Source organism: Mustela nivalis (genome assembly GCF_964662115.1).
Source record: "Mustela nivalis genome assembly, chromosome: 10".
Taxonomy (NCBI): domain Eukaryota; kingdom Metazoa; phylum Chordata; class Mammalia; order Carnivora; family Mustelidae; genus Mustela; species Mustela nivalis.
The window spans coordinates 98,909,889-98,929,525 of NC_139029.1; the positions used below are offsets into that span (position 1 = coordinate 98,909,889).

The window sequence follows — 19,637 nt, forward strand, 5'->3', positions numbered from 1 at the left end:
CTCCACTGTTGGGGCACCTGGGTGGTTCAGTGGGTTAAGCCGCTGCCTTCGGCTCAGGTCATGATCTCGGGGTCCTGGGATCGAGTCCCGCATCGGGCTCTCTGCTCAGCAGGGAGCCTGCTTCCTCCTCTCTCTGCCTGCCTCTCTGCCTACTTGTGATCTCTCTCTGTTAAACAAATAAATAAAATCTTTAAAAAAAAAAAAATCTCTCCACTGTTAAACGACCCCCTTCCTTGTTGTCTCCCCCCAACCTCCTGTCTGGTTCTGATTCTTCCTTTCCCGCCATCCTCCATGCTTGTTCCAGCAGCCAGTGCATCAACACTGGAATCACGCGGCTGAAATCCCGGGGTGATTTACCCTGAAATCAGCAGTCAGGTAGGCAGTGGGTGTTTACTCTCCAGGGCCCTCCTCCAGGGTACTCAGGGTATGGATGAAACAATAGGACAAGAGGAAGAGAAAGGGCTTTATGCCTTAAGAACTTCCTGCCTCCTTGCAAATCTGAGGGCTAGATTAAATGTCGGAGATCAATTTTTCTCACCCACTCTCCCAACAGCACTAGGTTCTGGGGAATGTCAGTCAGCGTCTCTTGGGAGTGTGAAAGTCACGGTGAGGTGGACAGGGCAGGTCCTCTCCCCCTTTTGCTGAGAAGAAGCCTAAAGACGTCTGCCATCCCAGCTGGGCTGTCTCAGGGGCCGAGGGAGAACTCCATCCTCGACAACAAACTCAGCCCTCTTGTCATCCCCACTCACAGCCCTCCTGCGGTCTCTTGGCATGAATTCCCTCCTGGAGATACCACACCGGTTGTGACCAGCCTCTTTCTGATCATCCACTGCCCCCAAGGAGAGGGACTCCATCCTCCCTGATTCCTGGCACGGCCTGACACTTTGAGCTATTCCAGGCCGTTCTTATTTGGAGATTAAATTACCCCTACTGCTCCCTTCCAGAGTCAGGAGGAGAAGACGTGTGCTGCATAAAGACCCTGAAGCCGGGGGTCCAGACAGCTGTTGCCTCTTCCCCTCCGGCCAGGTCAGGGCCCAGAGAGGCAGCTCTGCAAGCTCAGCCTCCCCAGGCTGGCTGGGAGCAGGCAGTCTCTGCGCCTGCGGGGACTTCTGCCCGGCAGCCCTGTTTCCTCATACCTGAGCCGTCTGCCGCCACGCACCACTCCCGGCCTGAGCACACTATTTAAGGCCAGCACACGAGAGCTGGCTGTGAGTCACAGCTCCGGGAGGGCAGCAGCAGCTCCACGTCCCCCAGCAGCCAGCACACCGAGGGAAGGGACCCTTCCCCTCACCATGGCTTCCCTGGGGCAGATCATCTTCTGGAGGTAGTGTACTCTTCTCTAGCTTAGCTGGTGAAGGGAATAGGGCTGAGGTCTTTAGCAGGGTTGCTGAGGACTCCTGGGCTACCTGTACCCTTATCCGACCCAGCATTGGGCTGGCAAAAAGCCTGGCCAGACCTGAGCCTCACCGGACTTGATTGAGCATCACACCCCAACCACCCAGGGCACTTATTCAGGGTTAGGCTGGTTTTCTGCCATGGAGAGCTGGCGCCTGCGCAGGCAGCTCTGGATCAGGGAACCCGAGCAGCTCTCGGGCTAAGCGCTCCTTGAGACATCAAGGCTCTTGGCGGGGGTGGGGGGCACTGAGCAGGGTGGCATGGGGCTGTGTGCTGGGAGGGAAGGACACCAGTGACTAATGATGGGAGGGATGTAGGGGAGCTCACTATGCGGTCCCTGGGATGAAGCAGGTGAGCATTCTCTGACCTCCTCTGGGGGTGTGACTTCCCAGTACTGCTGCGTAACCTGCACCAACACCCTCCCTCCACCCCCAGCTCCAGGATGGGGTCCCTAGTTCTCCGGGGACTCCTTGGGGAGGAGACCCCTGCAGCTGCTGCTGAGAATGCAGGCCTTTGTTAAGGCCCCAGAGTCTGCTCACCCTGGGGGCTGGGGCGGAGCAAGGCAGGACACAGGAAGAAAGAGCATTGGAGGCACAAATGTAGAAGGCAGTAGAGCTGATGGACTGGAGAATCCAAAGCTGAGAGCAGGGGCGAGCCTAGACCCCCATCATGAAGAAAGGAGAAAGACTGTCCCTTATGTTTTGCTCCTCTCACTTAGCTACCTCTAGCTGCTTCTTTTCCCCTCAGGACATCACTTCCTTTTCTGCAAAGAAAGAGATGGAAAGTGAAGGAAGGGTTTTCCTGAGAGGGTTGGTGATTCATTGTTCGTCACAACTCATGATGGTGTTTGGGAAGACAGGAAGGCTGGTACCTGTTGGTTCTGGGCATTGTTAGAGAGACCAGTCCTCTCATTTCGTGGTGTTTTTTCTAGTGAGAGGGAAAAGAACAGAGGGAAGGAGGAAAGGAAAGCTCAGATGAACAGTAAAGTTTGTCGAGATGTTGAAGGAATATTGTTTTGCAGTGCAGCCTGGAAAATTCTCTCCCTTCAAACAGAATGGCAGCTCCATCCCTTGTGTCTATCTGGAATAGCTAGTCCTGCAACAGGGGTTGGGGCTGGGGGGCTCTGTGTGGCCAGTAAGGGTGCTGGGCAGTACTTCCCTTCTTGTGGCTGGTAAGAACACTCTGTTCCCAGAAGAAGCAGCAGGTAGTGGAGGGCATCCATTGGGGCTTTTCTGCCCTGCAAGAACACCCCAGGAAGCACTGACGTCAGAGGAACTGGTATTTTGCCAGCACCTTTTTTCTCCATGCCCTGGGCTAGGTGCCATACAGAAGCCTCCTTTAATCCTCACCAGAGCCCATGAGAGTTCATCATTGCCTCAGAGAAGTTAAGTCATGGGCTCGAGGCCACACAGCGTGCAGGGGACAGGGCAGCATTTAAATCCACTCTACCTAATTCTGAAACCCAAGCTCTGTCCTCTGGGCCATGCTTGTCCCCACCCCCGTCCCTGACCTGCCAGTCCCAGCTTCCCCCACCCCCATTCCTCCATTCTGGTTCTATAGATGTGAAACACTCCTCATGCAACAAGTGACTCTGTTGTTCTAAAGATGGATGTGTGGGCTTTCTAATAATACATTACAACCAGCCTGACTGGTTTGGTGGGAGGATTAGCAGGAAGTGGGTGTTCAAAATGCATATTCCCCCACCCTTCAGAGACCAAATGGAATCCACAGAGGCTCCTCTTGTTGGCCCCAGCATGCCTCATTAGCTATTTATGCTCTGCAATTGCAAGAGCAATGACAAGCCATGGAGCAGCAGAGCTTTTGTGCAAAGAGGCTACTGGGAAGAGGGTCAATGGGTGGGCTTGGTGGGAAGCAGGGTCTGTAGAATTCATCCCAGGGAACCATGGGAGCCCACTTGAGAGAACCCAGGGTCTACTCTTGGCCCGTAAACCCTCTTTCTTTGCCACAATTTTCTTAATTCATAATAATTCCTTTTGCTGAGGCAATCATGACCGTTGGTGATGTGGGAGAGCTTATGAGAGGGCTTGATGGTAGATTACTCTCTTAAATAATTACCGGAGAGACTAATACCTTCAAATCTCGTGCTCAAAGATGAATGCCACTCTGGGATGAAATACCGATGTGCGGTTTCTATTATGCCTGACCTCCTTAGTATATTTAAGCACTATGTGATCAGAATTTTCCTCCCCTCTTCCCATTATATGTCAACAGGAACAGCATTTGCCAATGGGACAGTTGTTGAGTACCTGCTAGGAGTCCAAGGGTGGAAAATTCATGACCCCTGCTCACTGAGGTTATGTTCTGATCAACAACATTAACTGAGTACCTACTATATGTGGGGTGTTGGACTAGGGACTGGGGAAAAAGGAGCTAAGACCTTGATGAGATTATAGCCTAATGAAGAGAAGGATTCCCAGACAGATCTTTCCAACCTGCTCTTCATAGGTCAAGAGGTAATAAGAGCAGGAGGCAACAGCAGAAATTCACTAACCTGAGGTTTGGGGGAAGGTTTCCTAAGCCAGGTGATGGCTGGATTAAGTCTTAAAGGATGAGTTAGTGTGATCCAGATGAAGAAGGGTGGGAAGAACACTGTGCAGAGGAAAGAATAGAATAGAATAGAACTCATGAGCCAGCATGGGGTGTTGGAAAGCTACAAGCTACTCTCCTAGCACCATCATTAGTGTATAAAGCATGAGGCAGGGAGCTCTGGGATGAAACAGGAGAGGCAGATCCAGGTCATGTTTAGGCCTTATCTGCCAGGCCCAAAGTTAGGAATTTGTTGTTGTGATGAGGAGCCAATGAAGGCTCTCAAGCAGGAGAATCTTGGTGGGTTTCCTCTTAGGTGGGTTACTCCAGATACCTCTGTGGTAGGAGAATGGATATGAAGGCCTTGAGCCTGGAGGCCAGGAGAAACAGTTGTGGTCCAAAGTATAAAAAATAATGAGGACTTCAAGTAGAGAATGATAGCGGGGAGCTACAGGGGAAGATCAATTCCAGGAAGGTTTAGAACTTAAAATCAGTGATATATGATAAATGAATGGAGGGACAGGTAGGGTGGTGCAGAGTAGGAGTAGGTGAGGCAAAGGGCGGAGTCTGGAACGCCCCCCCGCCCCCGTTTTTGTACTGCACAGAGTGAATAGAGAAGAGTGAGGAGAGATGAGAGTTAGCTAACTCTGGTATATGATGAATTTGAAGTTCCCCTGGCACCTCTAGCTGGAGGTGTTCAACAGGCAGTGGAAGGCATGCAGCTAAAACCAAGAGAAGCCAGGCCTGGAGATAGCAATTGAGAGTCAAGGACTCCCAGGCAGGGAATGATCGATCACCTGGCATGATCGATCACCTGGCATGTCTTCTAAGGAAAGCACATAGAAAGGGGTAAGGAGGCAGGGATGGGAAACTAAAGAAAACCAAATTTTAAGGGTGGGCAGAGGAAGAGGAGTCAAAGAAAGAACTGGGAGTCCATGGTGGGAAAGGTAGAGAAGAGACCAGGATAGATAAGTCTCAGGGATGTCAACGGAGAAAAGTTTCATAGAGGTCCCGGGGCTGGAAGGGGTGTCCTTTAGGCTCAGTAAGGTCTGGTGCTGATAGAGATCCAATCCTGATAAAAATACGGCCTATGCAACATTTCGGCAAAACGCACATGGGTATGCTCAGACAATGAAGAAAACACACTGCCAAGCAGACCCTGCACCCCAACGAGGCCAAGAAGGGGCGGGAACGGCTCTCAGTCTAGCCTGAAGAAGGGCTCATGGGTGCACAGTCAGCAGAGAACACCAGATAGCTGGAGCATGTGATAGCTGTCCTTCCTGAAATCAGAGACACAACTATAGCAGCAATGCGGCTCAGCTGGACAAAGTTCACATTTTTGTTTTGCTTTCCCTCCCGCCATCCTCCCCTCTCCTCCCTCCTTGCCTTCTTTACTTTTCCCTGGATTCTTCATCTAGTCTTATTCTGACTCTTCCGTTAGAAGACTGGGGGAAATCACCAGCAACAATTGGATTAATGAAGACCTGTCAAAGGAAGGAAGTTACTAGTGGAGAAAGAGCAGGAATCTTTTTACCTGAGAAAGGTGCATGAAACACAAAATGAGGGAGGCTAGAATAAGAGAGCTCAAGCAGCTTTGCTCTCTAGTCTTGGTTTCCCATTGTCCCTGAGTTTTCAAGCTGGTGGTTGGCTCAAACATACCAGACGTTAATGGCCAGAGAAAACAGCGTTTGGCAGCACAATAAAAGTTTGCCTGATGAGAAAATCGTGAAAGGTCTGGCTTGGGGAAGATCTCAGCACAGGGCATGATGATACTTGAAACCCCACTGAGGGATGAGATGGGCCCAACTTTCAGACTCTCTGAGCCTACAAAATCTAAGGCTTCAGGCCCCAACCCCCATGAACAGAACAGGAAGTTACAAAATGAGATAAAACTGCACATTAGAAGAAAGACTTAAACAGGCACCTGTATTCCTGCCCCTATCAGAAGTACATGCTTTTGAGCCGGCCCTCTTTTCCTATCTCCACCTCTTCAACACCCCTCTCCTTCAATGTCCAGCTCAAGTGGTATTTCCACTTCGAAGTCTTTCTGGATCTTTCTGGTTGCAGTCAATTGCTCCTTTTATGTTCGTGGTTGGCCATGTTGATGGATTTCTATTCCTGGTGCTCATCTGTTTCGCTCCATACGGTTGGCCCCTTGAGGGTCTGGCCTTTGTCTTGTTCACCATTGTATGAAGGCAATGTAACACCATGGCTACGTATCTGGGCTCTGGGATCAGACCATCTTGATGAAGTTCTAGAACCTAGGTGAGGTTCGGTGGGCTGAGGTCCGGAGCTGATGACCAAGAAAGAATTCTTGAGACATCTTTGGTGCAAAATGGTGGTTTATTAAAGCACAGGGACAGGACCCGTGGGCAGGAAGAGCTGCTGCCCCGGGTTTTGAGGGATGGCAGGTTGCCGTTCGGGGGTGTGAATGGATGGGAGATTCTTGGTGGGGTGTTATGATCCTGCTATCATTTACATTCCCTTCTATCTCAGCCTCCTCCAGTTTATGGTGGGGAGGGAGACATTAGGGCTTCAGGAACTGAGAGTTATTTGCCTCTGGAAATTTGTGCTATTGATAAGGTAACCTCCCTGTTTAGGTCTCTAGGACATCTGTAGAGCAAGGGAGATTCCTGTTCTGCAGGATTGCGATCCCTGCAAGTTAACTATTTATCGTTTTATGGCAGTCAGGGGTGCCTGAGGAATGTTACACATATGGAGGGGAGCTGGTGGAGAGGGGGTGCAAGGCGCCAGCTTTTGCTTTGTCTTCAGCCAGCCTCCTGCTCCCTCATGAATCTGGGTTCAAATCCTATCACCTTGAATGCTTATCCCACTGGAATTAGTCTGACTAACTAGCCTCTATAAATCTCAATTTCCCTATCTGTAAGATGGGATGACAGTAGTACCTAACTCCTAGGGTTATGTGAATGACATGTGATGATTGTATGTCTGGCACATCCTAAGAGCTCTATAAATGTTAGCTATTGCTAGAATCATTACTTGCAATTCCACAATGCTCAATACATGACTAGCTCTCTGTAAGACCTTATTAACCTCAACTCCATGACCCCACTGGCCCTCCTGTCCCTTGAATAGATGTTCTTGTAAGATTATACTTTGGCTAAATCATGAATGGGATCCTCCAAAGACAGTTAACTCTAACAACACTCTAGAGAATGGTCAGAGTTTTCTAGATTCTTGTTTTGAAAAAAAAAAAAAAAAAATCAAGACCACCTCGCCTTCTATTGTTTATAAGACTGATACATAATCCGTCTTTCAACCTGAGAATGTCTGGCTATGGAGATCTGACCAAGCACTAGGTAATGGTTAACTAGCTAAACCACCTCACACTCCTAATTATCTCCATTTCACAGATCCAAATGTTGAGGCAAGACGACTTGCTCAGTGTCTCCCAGCCAGCCAATGGCAGGAACCAACTGGTTCCCACTGGACCTCCATACTGACTGTTTTTAGAAGAGTAGCTTTATAATTAGCACTTACTCTTCTGCCACTTGAAGCAAAACCCATCTCGTACTGCAAAGCTCACTTCCTCTGGGACAAGAGACTGCCAGGGTTCTTAACCATGGACGAAGGAGCTGTCCTCAGAGCAGGCTGGCGCCCATGGATTATGCGTCCCTGGTTTGTGTTATTTCAAGTAGCACACATCTACCTGAGCTCTAGATGAGTGAGCTGAGGAGGAAAACGTGACTAAAACTCAGGGAGAATTTCATGCTTTCAGAACTTGAAAATTCAGACAATACACCCCCTCATTTTATTGTTGAGACAATGAAAACAAATTGCGTGACTTGCCCAAGGGTTATGCAGTTTTAGAAAAGTGAGTACAACAGAGCTCTTTTGACAATCCTGTATTGCTCAGTGTCCCTAGGTTGGATGGCAGCCAACCACAATTTACCCAAACAGCAAGGCTCCCCGAACTGGGGGGACCAAAGCTTCCTCCACATTTACCTTTGACATATGGAAGGAGTAGAAATAATGTTGGCACTAGAATTAAGCTAATGTGTGTTCATAATCAGCTCTCCACTTCTTAGCTGTGTGACCTCAAGTTATGTCACTTAACCCCTCTGTGTCTTCATTTCCTCCCCCACTCAACTGAGGTTAATAACAGTACCTACCTCACACAGTTGTGCTAACCCCTGGAAGGGTTAGCGCTTTATGTAGGAGTTACTCTTACTCAATTATTCCCTGCTACTCTTTTTACAGAATAACAAAGTGATTTGGAGGGAGGGAAAGGAAGGACAAGTCCGGCAGTAGCAGATGGGGTTAAGGGACCTCAGCATCTGAATTGTTCTGGGGTTTGAGTCAACTGGAGATACCTTCTTTCCTAGTCCTTGTTTTGTGAGAATATGGGAACATCCCTGGCCACCCCAGTGACCACACACTCTACAAAACACTCCAAATCAATCTCCAGACAGCAGTGGTGGGAACACCACCTGAGCCTGTTAGAAATGCAAATTATTTTCGGTAGCGCTCCCCCAAGACCTATTGATTCACAGCCTGGGGGTGGGGCCCCAGCAATGTGGAGTAACAAGCCACCCAGCTGATGTCGATCAGCTCTCAAGCGCTAGAAGCTGTAATAGCGTTCTGTCTGTGCTCCTTGATCCCTCGGGGAAAGCACGAGGGTTTAACCCAGGCAGAGATAAATTTCACCTGCAATCATTTATCATCCCACATTCCTCCTTAAGAAAGGTCCTAAAGAGGGACAGATGGGCCTTGATGAAAACAAAGGGAAAAACATGAAGTTTCTGCAGGTAAGAAACCCAGGTCATATTTCTCTTTATATTAGCTTTCCGCAATCCCAAACCATCTGCCTGGACCATCTCGGATTTACTAGCCCATCACTTCCAAATGTATTCCGACTACTCCCAGCACAGCAGTAATGGGAGAAAGGGCAGACGGTTTCCCCTCTTTCTTTTTCCGCAGATTTAGAATGAAAAATTCCATAGAATAAAAACCATGAAAGATTTAAGAAAGGGAGAGAGAAGCATCCGTAAAATTTAAGGGTATTGAATTGTCTCTTTTAGCTTCCTAAGGGCTCCTCATTGTGCTGTCTCCCACCCCTAACCCAGAATGGCCATTTCATACCTCTCTTCTCTTCAGTCCTCCTGCAGGTCCCCTCCTCCCCGCCACCTCCTGCCCCAGTCTCAGATGATTATCTTGCTGTATCCTTCAGAGAAAATAGGAGTCAGCAGATAGTGCTCATCTTTCCATTCCCAAAACTACAGGCTATACTCACTTGTGCCCTTTTTCTCTGCCTCCCTTCCTGATACGGAGGATGAGCCCAGCTCCTATCAAAGGGCAACCCCTCTGTGCCCTGGGTCCATGGGATCCATCTGGATCTCACCTGCTGCTCGAAAATGCCTCTGCCAGCCAGCATCCACTGTCCTCCACCCCCAACCCCCCCCCCCCCCCCCGCCTTCTTTTATCCCTGTCAGCATGCAGCCCACAGGCAGCGTTTGCTACTTTCTCGAGGGGAAAGCCTCTCTCAGCCTTACAGCCTCTCCAGCTCCCACCCCAGGTCTGTTTTCCCTTCTTAGCAATCTTGCCGGAAGCACTGTCTGGAGTTACTGATCTGAGATTTGCGGTGTCACGAAAGGAATACGATGTGGTTCCCAGCACAACTTAAAGCCCGGCTGCCACTTTCTAGCAATGTGGCCTTGGGCGGGTTATTGATTCTCTCAGTGTCTGGGTTCCTCCTCTGTAAAACGAGGGTGATGTTAGAATCTGCATAAAACGATCTGAGAACTTTGTGAATTAATACGTATAGAGCACTTAGCAGACCCTTACTGTAAACCACGATTTTGTCCCCTCTATACCAAGGTATTGCTTCTGTTAGTGCCAAACCTAATGTGGACTTCTCTGTACCTATTTTCGCAACAGCATTCAATGCAGATGTCCCACTACCTACTTTTGGATTTCTTTTCTTGGTTTCCATGATACTACACTTTCCTGATTTCACACCCTCCTTCCTCTGTGATACTGGTGTGGTCTCTTGGGGTTCACCTCTGCTTTTCAATGCCTAGTCCTGGTTTGGGATGGTTACAAGTTCCTCTGCTGCCCCATGCAACTGGAAATCAACCAGGATCTTCCTCCGGGAACCTGCTCTGGTATGAGGACTTTCAGTCATTTCTGATACTTGATGATTGGTTCTACTCTGCTAAAAAGCCTCAGGGTCCAGGAACAAAATATAATGGTATAGGGACAATCATCCTTTAAAGGGGCTGGCATCAGCTTCGGGATTGGGGTAGAGTCCCATAAAGATGCTAAGGTAAGTCGTGTACTAGCAAGTGCTCTGTAGGAAGATGGCCATAATGGGCCACCCTTCCTGGAAATAGCCTCAGTGCCTAGCAGGATTCCCCCATATGCCTGCTTCTCATTCTGCTCAACCTATTATCCTGTCGCATCAGAGCAAGATGGAATCCAAGCAACATGCACGACTCAAACACCTCATAATCTCTGTGTTTAAGTACCTAATACAGTGATTCCCAAAGTGAGGCCAAAAGACACTGATACAGCAACAAAAGTTTCCCCCGAAGTGTTTTGTAGTCAAGCAAGTTTGGAAGTGCTGAATCTTATTAGGCTGGATCATATGAAATTGTCAATGTTCCATTGTTTCCGATCTACAGAAATGGTAATTTCAAAAGGCTCAACCTAAAATGTACTCTTCTGGGACATTTATTTAGGCATAGTAGCATATTAAAGTCCTAAAGGTAAAGAAATCTGTTTGATTATGATTGATGCAATGTTATGAAATTGTAATCCTTCTGAAAACCATACTTATTAATAAACATCAGGACACACTTTGGGAGTCTAGGGGCCAGAGTAATTAGGAAAGAACAGAAGTCATGAATAGAAAAAAGCACATTAACGTGGGAGCTAGGGAGCAGCATCAGGGCTGAGCAAATGCACAAGAGGAAAAGAATAGGCTGGTATTTTCCATCCCGGGAATGCCCGCCCAGCTTTGATATTCAAAGTCCTATTTTTCAGACCTTCCCCTTATACATTAATTCTTCCCTGATGAACCTTCTTCCAAATAGACTTGTTTGTAACTGACACCGGCCCTTTGCTTCCTCCTAAAGTAGAGGGAGGACTCATGAGGTGACATCAATGGCTCACCCCATATTCCTCAAGTGACAGATACTAAATAATCATGGGTATTATTTTGACTGCCCTCTCATTACTATAATTATTAATTAGTTCATCTTTTCCGGGTATATCATCGTCCTGGCTCAGGAGTGTTCATCTAATTTGCTGACAACAGTGAGGTGAGTTCAGCTAATCTGGACACGGGAATGAGTCTCAGCCCGGCAGCTGGTGCCCCAGGGAGCATCTCACATACGCTCTAGAAAGAAAGTGGGCACTTAGCCAGGTTTGCATTTTTTGCTCTCTGGGCGCCAGAGCCAAATGCCCCTGACGGAGGATGAACTCCCTAGACAGGGCAGATTCGGGTGGAAAAGGGTACACGGGCTTGGCCAGGACTAAATCCTCAGGGCTTCCATCCTCCCCAACCCCTGTCCCACTGTCTGGAGTTCTTCCCCTGAGTCATTTGTATGCTACCTAATGGCCATCACGGTGACCAACCCTCCGTGGAGTGACGAGGTTTCTGGACATTTGTCAGCCCCTGCGGTCATCTAGCAGGTGTTAGGGGCAGGCAGGTATTATCTAATATTCTGGGGAAGAGGAGGAGAGTTGATAGTAGGGTGTTGCTTCCCTAAGAGAGGAGAGAGTTCATTAAAGTTATTAATTGTAGCCTGGTGGGACTTAAGTGACCTTAAATGGGGCCCTGACGGTTTTGTGTCCTGTGATGGAAGACACGGCCCACAGTGGGCATGCTTACAAAAGCAGTGCTTAGCCTGTCGGGGGCATCACTACAAACATTTGGTCACCAGGAAGGGTAAAAACCAGCCTTTTGGATTTCTCATGATGTAACTCAAAACAAAAGCCTTTGATTTAAGGATGCTGAAAGAGCAAACACGGGTAAGGCTTGAACAGGCCACATGGTCTCTCAGATCCTCACATCTCATTTGTCTTCTACCCGTAGAAGTCAAATGACCTTCGTAATATTTGGGGAGCTCTGGGAGCGGCAGGATGGGAAGGGGCACGGATGCTGCCACTTCTCTTTGGCTGCATGATAGAAAGGAAGAGGGTGGGATTAGAACCAGAGGGACCTGACTCGACTCCCCTTTCCAAATCTATACTGTGTAATATGCCGGTCACTTAATTTCCCCTGTTAAGTAAGGACAACAAATGGACAGCCCCAAACCTCCTTGGGGATCAAAGGTAATTAGGCACAATAGATTATCATAACAGTGACATTGACCGCAACACATAGCTCTCTTGTATTACTTACATGTCTACATCTTTCATTAGAAGTTGCCTCACCCATTTGAAGAAGATAACTTTTATTTTTTATTAGTTTTTTTTTTTTTTTTTTTAATTTACTTGACAGAGCAAGCATACGTAGGCAGAGAGGGGCAGGCAGAGGGAGTGGGAGAAGCAGGCTCCCTGCTGAGCTGGGAGCCCGATGCGGGGCTGATCCCAGGACCCTGGGATCATGACCTGAGTTGAAGGCAGATGCTTAACCAACTGAACCACCTAGGCGCCCCAAGAAGATAACTGTTAAAAAGCACCAAGACCCATATACCGGGGACTTTAAAATAGGCAGAAATATTAAAAGCAACGGTCATACAGGACTTACCGTTCATTTCCTTTTGGATCCAGCCTTCAAAGAGTCTGTCCATGTTAGGGATGTAGCCCCACACTGTGGCTCTCTCAGACAACTATGTCAATTCTGGTGGCAGCCTTCTTGTGGGATCACCTTACACTCCCACAACCTTATAATCATGGCCTCCTGTATTGGGTTCTTCCTGTGTCAATACAGTTCTACAAGTTCTGCATACATTACTGATTAATTTAACAAGTATTTATTGATCATCTTTTTTGTACTTGGTGCCAGAGCCCCTAGGGTTACAGTCATGTACCAGCATCACTCAGAGTACAGATGAGAAGAGACAGATAGATAAGCACATAATTAAATACAGTACTCGACATGCCATTGCAGACCAGTTTCAGAACGCTTTGAAATCGACTTCTAATCCAGTGTTGGTTATTAGAGAGCATCCGAAGGTGGCTTCTGAATGGGTATTAGTGAAGCAAGGAGAAGTGGGAAGAACATCCAGGCCAAGTGCAAGGTCTACGGGGTGAAGCAGGTGGGAAGGCGAGTGGGAAGGGAGAGCCGGGACCAGAGCAGCCCCTGGAGAGATCAGCGCAGGCTAGATCTAACCTCAACAAATGAAGAGGTTGGCTTTTATCCTCCCATTCTGCAGCTGAGTAAATTCAGGCTTAGGGTGCTGTGAGAAAGTAAAGGGAGAGGTTTGGGGGAAAGGCTAGAAGATGTGCAAAACCAGCAGAGGAGATCAAATCACCTATGAGAATGGTTTTCAAATGAGTGAGAAGACAGGAGGAGGTCAGGAAGCCCCTGGTTAACGGCAGGACTGTGTGAGGCCCGTTACTGATCCTTTCTGCAAGGGACCGTGAATTTCACTACTTAACCATTATCACAACTGTTGAATATAATATACACAAAGGGAGTTGAAAGCAGATTCTAGATCTATCTGTCTCCGAAGTCTATACCCTTTCCTAATTTAGAAAGAAATTTATTTTATTGTTAATGCTAAGAATAAGTGGTTGGAGCAACTGGAGAAGTCAGGGTGCCCCGGGCTGGTGGCAAGGTGACTCTGATGAGGTCAGTCCCTTTAGGTCCAAAGACTTGATGGCTATACTGTGTCAGAGCCCAGCTCCCCAGGAGCCTCAATGTCAAAACCTCAAAAGCCATGTTCCGCTGTCTTTCTTTAAAAGTCCTTCGAAATAAAACTATGTCAGCAAAGAGGGATATTGGTATGAGAAGAGGTGTTTTGATACTGTAAAGCTATCAGGTTCTTGGTCCTTTTGTACTTTTTTCCTTAAACAGGTCCCCCCAAACTTCTGTGCTTAAACTGTAGGAGAAGATTAAAATTTTAAAAGTTTTGGGGTGCCTGGTTGTCTTCGTTGGTGGAACGTGTGACTCTTGATTCTAGGGTTGTGGGTTCAAGTCCCACACTGGGTGTAGAGATACTTAAAAATAAAATCTTGAAAAAAAACTTCAAAAGCTTTTGACCATGACCAAAACTGGGAGAAAAAAGAAAAAGATATTGGATTACGGACATTGGGGAGGGTATGTGCTATGGTGAGTGCTGTGAAGTGTGTAAGCAGGATGATTCACAGACCTGTACCCCTGAAACAAATAATATATTATGTGTTAATTAAAAAGAAAAGAAAAGATAAATCTGGCTGTTTTCTCATGTTTCCAGGTTGTCATTTTCTCATAGACAAATTCCTAGATCAACAAAATGCTCGACTTTCATAGATTTAGCAAATAGGTAATTATCGTTGCCCTAATACTGACCCCAACGTATTCCATTTATTCTAATAAAGGTGTTACCTGAATGCAAATGCTAATTTTCCAAGGCAAAAAATATGGGGTCTATGAGAGAATCTGTTTGATATGTGTATAGAGGATCTTGCTAGCTTCCTACCCTTAAGGCAAGTACAATTGTAAAGTAGTAGGTTGCAAGATGCTGGGTTTTCTCTGGCATTCCCCAAAGAGGCCAAACTGTGAAGGAAGTGTTTTTTATTTATCTGAAAATTCTGGGGGCTCCTGGTGCTGCTGCCCACCTGGGCTTCCTAGAACTGAGGCTGTTCTCAAGCCATCGTGCCCGGCAGGTGTGAACAGCCGATCATGTTAGGAACACATCTGCTCACTTAAAATGAAGGCAAACCAGTTGTGGGTAACTAGCCCATATGCACTGGGTCCCCTCTCTGACTCTGCCAGTGTAAACCACTGACCCATGAAACTGTTTTAACTGTTTCTGTTTTAATGGCATCACATTGAAAGACTGTTCACTCACTGTCGGAAAGACAGGTCAAACCTGAAGAAAATAGTGGTTTCTTTGCAAAACGTGTTTTCCTTATTTGTTTTACTTATGCAATGTGGGATTAGTGTGGAAACTTTGGGAAATACAGAAAAGCATGGAAGAAAAAAATATCAAAATCCGTATCCTCTCTAACTGAGGGATAATCAATGTTATTGTGTCCTTCCAGTCTCTTTCCTCATTATTTGTATTTAATAAATGATATCATACAGTGCATATTATCTTAGAAACTTTCAGGATGCCTGCTTGGTGCGATGGGTGGAGTTCCGACCCTTGACCTCAAGGTCATGAGTAGAAGCCCCACGCCAGGTGTGGAGATTACATAAAGAACATGAAATCTTAAAAAAGAAATTACTTTCTTTTTTTCCTTTTTTTAAAGATTGTATTTATTTATTCGACAGAGAGGGATCACAAGTAGGCAGAGAGGCAGACAGAGAGAGAAGGGGAAGCACGAGCATGCTCCCCGCTTAGCAGAGAGCCCGATGTGGGGCTCTATCCCAGGACCCTGAGATCATGACCTGAGCTGAAGGCAGAGGCCCAACCCAGTGAGCCACCCAGGCACCCCAAGAAAACTACTTTCTATTTACTGGCTTTGGGAATATGTCTCATATAAATAAATATTCTTGGGTGATGTGATTCTTCACAACTACATAATATCGCCTCTAATAATGAAAATTAATTCACTCACTCAGTTCTCTGTTCTCGGACATGTAGGCTGTTTTCAATGACTAGCCTGCAATTACTGTGTTAATTTTAACTAACCTTTTAGTTGCCATCTCTAAGAATGCATCTTTTTCGTTCTTTAGAATGAGTTCTTAGAATTACTGGGGGCGTCTGGGTGGCACAGTCACTAAGTGTCTGCCTTCGGCTCAGGTCATGATCCCAGGGTCCTGGGATTGAGCCCCACATGGGGCTCTCTGCTGGGGAAGTGGGGGCTGGAATCCTCCCCTTCCCCTGCTTGTGTTCCCTCTCCCACTGTCTCTTTCTCTGTCAAATAAAGAAAATCTTTAAAAAAAAAAAAAAAAAAAAAGTTGAATTACTGGATGGAAGCTTGCTAGGTACATTGTAAGGCTTTTGATACACGTGAACAAATTATCCCCCTCCTCACCCTAAAGTGTGCATCAACTCACACCCCTGCCAGCCATCTAGATTCCCCAAAATAATAATGTCGGCCTAGGCCTTTTCTAGGACCAGCACTAACACTTGCCAATGTTTTGAAAAAGAAAATGTCAAATTTTGTATCTAAGGTTCCCACTTTTTCCCATTTCTGAGGCTTTCTTTTTCATGCCTTACCCGCCTTCTTAATTTACTGGCCGACCCTACTGTCAATAAAATATCTAATACTCATTTACACCCAGGTCTCAGCGACTAATGAGATAAAATATTATACTATACATTTTAATCAGGCACAAAACCAAAGGGCTACATTTCTTATAGGGTTTCACTTTATTATCAAGCTACTGATGGCACAGACTGTGGAGTAGAGAGAGCCCTAGAGGTGGTAAAACAGAGGGTCAGCTGTTCCCCTAACCCCCCAGGGCTGCCCTTTGCCAAGTCTCTCATGTGGAGTGACAGAGGAAACCATGAAATACTCACAGCCTCTCCCTTCCCGACCCAACCCCTCAGGAAAATCTTGGGTGTTTTCTGCTGAGTCTCCCCCAACCCTCCAGCTCATGAAGAATTCAGTGGAGTCAACCCTGCAGAGAACACTGAGAAAGATCTAAGAGAGAGGAGGGAGGATTTGCTGGTGAGAATAGACTTAAAGTAATGAGGGACAAGAGACCAGGGAGTGGACTTCAGAGAGTTTCAGGGAAATTTCAAGAAGGAAGAGCTTGGGTTAGCTCGTAAGGAGGATAGAAGTTGCAAAAGAGGATTTTTTAAAAGGAGTTTTGCTATGCATTGTCCATGTAATGCCCTTGATGTCTTCCTGGATGTCCAATGGTTTCAGTGAAAGTTTTCCATTGGGTTGGTATTTCTTTGATGGTGACACTGCCAAAAACTGGATCACAGGATATTTGGGCTTTCCATAGGTTATAATGAGATCATGTCTTTGGGGGCACCTGGGTGGCTCAGTCAGTTAAGTGTCTGACTCTTGATCTCAGCTGGGGTCTTGATCTCAGGGTTGTGAGATCGAGCCCCATGTGAGGCTCCAAGAGGAGCCTGCTTTTAAAAAAAAGATGAAAAAATTTCGTGTCTTTGGAATGAGACAATATTTATGCGTAATAATGAAAAGCTGCTTTCTGAATGTGCATTTATATTTAGCTACTCATTTTAATTATTCATATGAAATCTTTCCCAAAAAGTTATTTAAGGAGAGATAACCCTGAAATAAAATATGGACTGCCATTCAGTTGGGCTGCCTCCTGGACATATTTTGGCTCGGTAGAAGAAAAATACATTCCAAAATCAGAACAGCTCAGTCTGGTATTTATCAAATGCTTACGATGAGTCAGGCCCTGTGTCTGACACTTAGGGGAATAAATGTGACTGATATATTGATTCAGCATGACCAGTAGGTTCTAATCAAAGCGAAATTTTATTTTTCTCTCTCTCTGACCTTTTAAAGTGCACTCAGTAGGGAAATACATGACGAAATTTCCGAGCGCTCCGATGAAAACTTGGCCTCTCCCCCAGTGGGCTGATGTGCCCGCAGCCCCCCGGTCCTGGGAAGGGGCACTTCTCACATGACTCAATGCTCAGGTCCCCTCCCCTGCCCTCCTCCAAGTATTCTACCGGTGAGGGCTCGTCATGACTCCAGGGTATCTGGCCTGATGGACAAACTTACCTATGCCTTGCCTCACACAAGGGCAAATGACCTCCAAATGCAGCCCTGTGTTCCTTCTGCCCCCTATGTTCCCTATGTGAACCCCTGTCTCTGTCTCTTTCTCCCTCACTGGCCTGTTCTAGACCACATTAAATTTCTCAAGTGTGATTTAGGGTCTAGCTCATGGTGTCTCCAGCACACGTCAACTGTGCGCTTGGTGCATTGATGATGCACAGGAGTTATGTCCTCAGAAACAACCTCACGAACCTGAGCCCCTTTTATATCCTTCATCTGATTGAGGTGTCTCAGAATCATGGAACTGGCTATCAATGCTCCCCTTTTAAAAATCTGCAGAGAGGCGTGGGATCTTGCTTTGGTATTCTGTCTCTATTGTATCTTGGAGCCCCAGCTGAAACTTTCAACTCAACATCCTATGATGCAAAAAGGACCAGGGACAGTGCCTGCTATTGAGAAGTTTGGTGGAGGCCAGAGGAGACACAAATGTGTAAACAGATCATTTCAATGTGATGTGACAAGCATCGGGACAGAGACGTGTACTGGGGACAGCAAGGACACGGAGACAGCTTCTGATACAAATGGTCGCCACTTTCCCTCAAACATTATCTGGAGGAAAGCCATACACAAAATAATGAGGAGTCCATGTGGCTTACGTGGTGTTCGCCTGGGAACCTCATGCTTCACAACAAAAGCTACTGAGGTGTCCTCCCATTGCCCAAGTGCCTGGCGAAATGAAAAAGATGACAGGTTTGCAGAAATAGCGTGTAATTGGTTAAAGTAGCTAGGAAGAGGATCCTTTTCTAAGTGTTTGAAAGGAGGCCCAGAAATCATGGCAGCCCAATGTAAAAATAGTAATCCTCTCGGAATCTGCCTTGAGATAGTGGAGACACGGGGCAGGTTCTGGGGCCAAGGCGGCTCCGTGACATCTGTGAACGCAAAGGAGACGTCTCCCCACGCACAGCCCCGGCTGCCAGCGGTAGAGAAGGCCAATAAACACCCTTGTCCTCTGAATCTACCTTCTCGTTCTCTGCACATTCTCTCCCCTCCAATTCCTTCTTTTCCTTCGCAATAAATAGCTCATCGGACTTTCTCAGCCCCCAACCCCAACCCCAAACCTGGCGATACACAATTCTCAGGAAAATACTGAACAGCTAAGAATGAGCTTGCTTGTCCAAGGCTGCTGAAGCAAGAGGAAAGGATGCTGTGAGCAGTTCGGGCCTCCACTGAAGCTTATGCTTCTGAGTCCAGAACCCCGGAAATGTCCCATCCAGCTGTCCAAACAGGTCCAATCCACTTCCCACACTGAGAACACCCTACCATGGCCACACGCCCACAGGCCAGTTATGTTTTTAGTTATTTTAACTCTTGTCCCTCCGAGCCATTGACAGCCCAGAAATTCAAGTCCTTATGAATCCATACTACCCCTTTCAGACCTCTCATACATGTCAAACCACTGTTCCCATTGTAGGAAGGACCGCCCCCACAACCCGAGACCATTTAGAAGAAGTGAAGCAGAATGTCATGTCCAGGGTATCCCCAACCCCGTTAGACTCGGACTCCTCTGGCAGCCTCTGGAAACCTCCTCTGGGAGAATGGTGCTGGCTTTCACTGCGTAGTAGGAAACCCGGCCGGATGGAGAAGTTCCTACATCTCCACCAGTCATCCCTGCCTCTTGTCTTCTGCAGCCCCTTCCCACCCCGGTCTGCACTGCCCCATCCCCAAGGCCATCCTGAGTTTCTTCTCAGCTCTGGTGGCCACCGGAATGGTCCTATTTAACTGAAATGTGACCTTCCATCCTTGATTTGGGGCAGAGATGCCTAGAAAGGGGGAAGAAACCAAGAAGCCATTATAAATATGAAACTAACAAGGCTAGTTTCTTATCCCGACTTCTGAAATCTAAGTCAAGGTCGATGTGGCTGGTGCAG

The 19,637-nt window shown here is 47.1% G+C and overlaps 1 protein-coding gene across 1 annotated transcript in view; it reads left to right on the plus strand.

Annotated features, from left to right (window-relative positions):
* The first annotated feature begins 1,179 nt into the window (after positions 1 to 1,179).
* The window catches only part of VTCN1 (V-set domain containing T cell activation inhibitor 1), a 57,185-nt gene continuing 38,727 nt past the window's right edge, over positions 1,180 to 19,637 (plus strand). The window contains exon 1 of the mRNA XM_082688031.1: positions 1,180 to 1,324. Coding sequence (XP_082544157.1) covers positions 1,293 to 1,324 — 32 coding nt within the window. The 5' untranslated portion in view covers positions 1,180 to 1,292. The remainder of the gene's footprint in view (positions 1,325 to 19,637) is intronic.